The sequence below is a fragment of the Rhopilema esculentum genome, chromosome 17 (genome assembly GCF_057945365.1).
Source record: "Rhopilema esculentum isolate cy_ngs chromosome 17, ASM5794536v1, whole genome shotgun sequence".
In the NCBI taxonomy this organism is placed as follows: domain Eukaryota; kingdom Metazoa; phylum Cnidaria; class Scyphozoa; order Rhizostomeae; family Rhizostomatidae; genus Rhopilema; species Rhopilema esculentum.
The window spans coordinates 4,246,530-4,252,873 of NC_142831.1; the positions used below are offsets into that span (position 1 = coordinate 4,246,530).

At 36.5% G+C, this 6,344-nt stretch overlaps 1 protein-coding gene across 1 annotated transcript in view; it reads right to left on the reverse strand.

The window, feature by feature from the left end:
• Positions 1-2,915, reverse strand: part of LOC135683371 (uncharacterized) — a 31,143-nt gene extending 28,228 nt beyond the window's left edge. Inside the window, exons 1-3 of the mRNA XM_065198610.2 lie at positions 2,550-2,915; positions 1,809-1,874; positions 1,255-1,392 (exon numbers count right to left, since the gene is read on the reverse strand). Coding sequence (XP_065054682.2) covers positions 1,255-1,392; positions 1,809-1,874; positions 2,550-2,774 — 429 coding nt within the window. The 5' untranslated portion in view covers positions 2,775-2,915. The remainder of the gene's footprint in view (positions 1-1,254; positions 1,393-1,808; positions 1,875-2,549) is intronic.
• Between the last annotated feature and the right edge of the window lie 3,429 nt (positions 2,916-6,344).

Genomic DNA, 6,344 nt, shown 5'->3' on the forward strand with positions numbered 1-6,344 from the left:
TCCATCCATTTAATGTAAACGATCCGTTCAACAAACGCAAACACTTGCGTTTATAAAGTACTTCAAATTAAAGCAGCTGGCTTCACACAGTTCAGTTAGCCGTTTTGATAAATGAAGCTTTCGATGATACTTTCAAAGAAGAAAATTAAAAGTGAACAACGCGGCTTCTTGTCAGTACAAATGTGAGATGTTCACGACGTTCTGATAATGATTGAAAAGAGATTTGAAAAGACGACAGGATCAGCAAATTTCGGTGCGACATTTTAAAGGATATCATTGTCAAACAAAGTTATTCAGCAGCCAAGATCTTCACTACATTTTGTAGATATGAGCTCAACCGTCAGTAGTTGAGATTTTTAACACACAGTTAAGATATGAGCTCAAACTCTTTGACAGTAGTCTGACCGATATGAGAAAAGCATTTCTCAAAAAGCAGTTTTCACTTAATTTATTTTTATCTTTTTGGTAACATTCTTCAAAGGTATTTTCAAATGAATCATCATTTCAATATTCTTTTAATTGATGACTGTAATTCTTCCTGCATAAGATGCACTATGTTCTGACATGCTTGTATTTTAGTTTGAGAGCGTAGCTAACGAATGAATGGCAAGGCTCGCACTGCCTAGCGTGTGATGTCTGCTATCTGCTTCATACAGGAAAGCTGCTGTTCTAGAAGACTAGCCATAAAGGAATCTCATAACAGCCGACTAAGGAGTATTATTGTACAAAAACAACAATGGTAAGCAAAAGATTGAAAGCTTTGTCATGATGAAAATGGCTGCATTGATGTGAAAAATTGCATTGGAGCAAAAGAATGGGAGTTTATTTTTTTGTGGACTAAGGTCAATATTTCCTATATTATTTCTTAGAAAAAATTTGGAAACTGTAGCCACCCTACTCCAAGCTGCTGTGCAATGGATTTACCTGATGATCAGGAAGGTTGACTTAATTTTGTTTTGGCTGGGGGATGTAGTCATTTTCAAAACTTTATTTATGAGGAGGAAAGCTTTCAAAATTAGCACATAAATAAGTTTTTCCCCTGAAAGAAAAATTGATTCCTCTGAAAGGATTGTTGCTAATGGCAAAAATTTAAAATGAAACTAATCAAACCGATTTTCGATAAATTCTAGGAAAGAACTCTAGGCTTGAAAGAAAGAGAATATTTGCAATAGCAACCAAAGAGAAAATATGGCATAGAGTTGTATACCAAGATTGATTTTGCAAGGAAAGACAATTAAAAAGTTAGTATCTTACCCTGTATTTATTGACAATCTTCTCTAACCTTCCATAAAGTTCTCTAGTAATATAACTGGACAGAGTATGAAAAGTGCTGCCTGGAAAGGGATCAAATTTGTTGTAGATAAAATCTCTGTGCACCAGTGGCTCCAAAACCTGTTGTCGTAAAAAACGAAATGTTAATAAAAAACTGACATTTAAAAAATCATTCAGTCTTAAACTGTAGCATATATGGTACTTTGATGAATTTAAACTTACAGAAAGTTAATATGGTATACATTTTGTGGGTTTCATCACCAGAAGCATTGATTTGTAATTCTTCTGTAATTTACAATTGATGTGATAAATTTAAACACTGTCGGGTCGTATAAGTCAAAACATTATCATATCACTTATCTTTGCCCAAATCTTCTTGTGACAGAATTTTAGTTCAAAGCCACAAGCCCTTGAGGAATAAGATTGATGCAAACCTCTTAACAATTACAAAAGTGTGTGTTTATTACCAATACAACAGTTATTGATAAGAAAGTTAAAAGTTTATTTGAATTAGAAGTAAATCCAGAAATACTTACAGTCCACAAAAACCTGATGATCATATAATTACAAACTTGGAGAAGTTGTTCCACAAAAGTGCATTTCTGCAAAAAATTAAAAGTATCAAAAATTTATTTACAGCAAAAGCATGCAAATTACACAACAGCCAATGTACAATTAAAAAACAACAAATATAAAAATGTTTGGATATAGAAACAAATAGTAAATAAATAATTTTACAACATTTTTCTTGTAAAATATGCTGACTGAAACACTATAGGATACAGTAATATCTTAGGATATAGTAAGCACAAGAACTACCAGCAAGATTTATGTGTGTGAAGCAGGGCAACTTTCCCACTACAAAATTCCCACTAAAATGTTTGAAACAAATATGTTCTCACCAAAAATTTTCAAACGCAAGAAAGCTGGCAACTTTTCCATTTTTTCATTTACAAACTTCAAACTTCAGTTTTTTCTTCATTTCGATATATCAAAAATTTCCATCTACGTCACGTTTGTCAAATTCGAATCTGTCATCAAATTGGGTTGTTTAGTGCATCAAGGAAGTTATGTATGAAGTCAAAAAAGGTATGATCAAAACTATGAAATGAAAGAATTTTTCAACGAAAATGTTGGTATTGATTTTTGGGAAATGGTACGTACAACTTGTGTGGGTGACATAACAAGCAAACATTCAATATAATTCAATTCAATAATTGCACTTTATTTATCTATTATGTGGCAATGATAAGTCATAATTATTGTGGTTTACCCACTTTTTCGAAATCCCAGTCAGCAGTCCAATGGAATATTCTGTCTAATTGCCTTTCAAATACCAAGGTTGTGTGAGGGCGGTTTTTGAATAAAGCTTCTTCTTCATATGGCTCTGCTAAATAATGGCTAGGCCGAGAGTCTCTATCAACATCACTTTTCTTCCGCGGATTTCTTGCATCCTGATTTCGTAAATCGCATTTTAAATCATGCGATAATAATTCATTCATTCTTTAAAGTCGAAAATCAAATTAAGATCTTTGCTCAAAGGAAACTTTCATGTGTTCTTTTGCATGAAACTTTCATTTCAAAATAGGGAAGCTCGTTGCCATGGAAGTGAGTAAAGATCAGCCTCTTTTATCGTTCTTTTTGTTCACAAAAAGGAGGCCAGGCCAATCTTAAGGCCGACCTCCACTTGGCCGCGCGTACGGTGCGGCCAAATCAGCGCATGCCCAGTGACTCGGTATGATGCAATATTCTTGCCCGTCACGTTCAAACTTTGTACGCTTTGAAAGTAGAACCTGGTTCTACTCTCAGAGCGGCCGCTCTACGTACGTCGGAGATTATCCAATCAAATTGCAAGGAAGTGAAAGCTGCGCTGACTTGGCCGCACCGTACGCGCGGCCAAGTGGAGGTCGGCCTTTAGCACAGCTTCCAAACGGACAACTCAGGAAGACCATTGGTACCAAGCGAAGAAAACATACCAATCAATTAGCTAAAAATGCACAGAAAAAGCTGCTCAAAAAGGCTATCCTTGCCACTAAACCAATCAATAACACTGTCAATCTATCCATAGCTCACATTTCAACAAGTGAGACATCTCTGCTGAACAGGGGGCTATAGTTTATCCCTGTCCCGGTCCGGTTGACAATGATCTCATTCTTTCCATTCCCCCCCCCCCCAAGGACGGAACCTGAACCCTTTAGAAAGAAATCATTTTGGGTCCCCCTTGATGATGTCTGTCCCCGATTATAAAAATTTTTTGATAAAATCTCCGTCGGCATCAACAAGATCACAAGGTCAGCTGCTAACCCCACACCCTATAACCTCACCCCAATAGAAACTGAGAGCACAAAGACCTTACGCACCCGAAAGGAAATAGACATCAAAGCCGCCGACAAAGGGGGGGCCATTGTCTGACGGTCTATAGAAGCTTACCTTAAGGAAGCTAACAATCAGCTGTCCAACCCCCTCCATTACCGTAAACAAGAACACGATGGAACACATCTGCTATCCACCCAGATTCTTAACACAGCTACTAGGTAGAAATCTTCTCGCACAGCAATGCTATGATTTCCTTGAACCAAGCCCTCGCCCCAGAATTCTACCTTCTACCAAAAATACACAAACCGAAGATTAACAACCTCACAACGGGCAGATCAATTATCGATGATATTTTCATGATAAGGCAATACAATGAAGCTTCCCTCACTGAATTTCTTGCTCATACCAATAATGTGCACAACACGATTAAATTTGAAGCATAACAATCTAGACCAAGAATAAATTTCCTTGACACCACAATTTATCTTAATAATAACAGTGGACTCCTGAAAAGCACCCTGTTTGTGAAGCCCATTTATATTATGCACCCTTTTACATGCTAAATCATTCCACCCACCTTCGTGTAAAAAAGTGTTATTTACAGCCAAGCACTTCGCTTCAGACGTTTGATTACAGACAACAATGAACATCTCAAAACACTTGAAAAAATCTAATCATAAGAGGTTATGAATAAAAGGATCTCACCACCGAATTTAGTGAACTGACATATGTCACCCAAAACGAGCTCCTCTTCCCAGGAAACCCCACCAACAAGGAAACCACCCCTCAGGGCGCCCAGACAGGGGGCCCGCACTACCTCAACTTCGAACCCCATCCACAAAAACCACAAGTTTTGACCGTTTCTTATTGGGCAGAATCAGGCTATGACAAAGGAATCTTCATGAACCCTCTGTCAATTACTGGTCAAATACAGGGCTTTCAACATAGAGAGTACATTAAACACACCATGAAAACAGTAACGCCCTTATCAGAAATTAATTAATATAATCCTAATGATTGCCAAAATCATTTAAAATTATCGCTGAAAATGGCTCAAATTTACTGACAGAGGCAAGAAGACATCACCGTTCCACGGCTATCAGCCGAAGAAAGGTAATCCAACGATGGTCTAATTTTGAGGAAGGCCACTTCATAACTTGACACGAGTTTAAAAAGTGAGAAAAATTTACTATCGTGCTTGAACTTTTCCTTTTTCCTCACAAAGCCAAAAGACCAAACCATAAAAGATTTTAATTAAATTCCATTTCTAAGAAACTTTCATTCAAAAGATGCCAAAAAAATTTGAGTAAAGCAACTAGGACAAAATTTCATTCGGAGAAATCCTGAGGCGTTTTCTGAACCTGATTACCGATTTAATCAAATAATTATGGGCGTTTTTATTCAAAGAACGAGAAAGTCAAATTTTTCTTATAACTGTAATTGGATTTACGGTAATATTTTTTGATGTTATTAACAAAGACTTTACTATCTTGCTTTTCTCATTCAGCCATGCTATTTCTAGAAAAAATTACAAGATGATAACAGAATTGATCTCTTCGATTAAACACATCAAAATGAGCTTTAATCAAAGTGGTTCAATCAGTTTTCATTCTCTTCAGACCAGAGAAGGATTGCTATATAGTGAGTGGGCGTTGATTTTTTGAAAATTGACGGCGTTTGCATTTTGGGGCTTATTGGCGGAAATCTGAACGTTGCTTCTTTAAAAACTTCCTACAAAACATAAAATTTTCTGATAAAAACATACTTTCAAATCATAAAGGTGTTTTGTAGAGGGGATGCTTTGCTGTCAAGAGTAGTTGAAACATCGAGATAGCACGTTTGATAAATGCATATTTTTCACTGCATTTTCCTACTTCAAGCAAAAAGGTCCCCCTCCCCTTAAAAGTGTGTTTGGAGGAAGATGAACATTTTGCTAAACCTTTTGTCGTCACTCTGACTCAACAATGGATTGGGGCTTGAAGAGGAGTCATTGAGTAGGATAAAGTATAATTGTTCGTAGACTTTTGGTGGACGATGTAGTTATTAAGAGCGGCGTTCGTTTCACTAGGGTTAGATATTTATTGGGTGAAAATTAGAGGGAGGCGTTAAAAGAGCAATGAGGTTGGGTTCATGATTTACTTGAGTAACAGGCTTAAAAGAAATTGGGTTTTATGGAAAGAGTGAAACAAAATGAACTGAAAAGAATGCTGTCTCACATTTGCTTCAATATCAAGACACACCATTTTTTTCTTGAATAACGTAGGAATTGAGTTTTTTGTGTGCAAATGTGCGAGATATTTTTTCAATTCCCCGATATAAACAATAGTTGCTGTGTCTAGAGCCCCGTTTCCATTTTTGGGTTGGTGTTTCCATTGCAAACAATCGAAACGGAGACATTTGAAAACGCTAAAACAACAACAACCGACTGGGCACCAACATCAAAGTAAACATTTATTTCTGCATTTCCTTGCTTTTGGAGTCTCGCAAAATAACAGTGAAGTGGAAATTTCAAATGCAGTGATATCTATGTCTTAGTAACTGATAGCTATAAAAACTCTACAGAGTACATTTCGTATTGTTTTGGCTATACAGGAACTACACTCTTTTTTATATGAACAATTTCATAAGAACACGAGCCTGTAAACTGGTCAAAAGTTAAGAACAAATTAAAAACAAGCTGAGGCTGAGCTTCTGCAAAATGCAATTTTGAACAATGTTTTTTCTCAAAATCGAGGATTTTCAGCAATGCGTGGGTG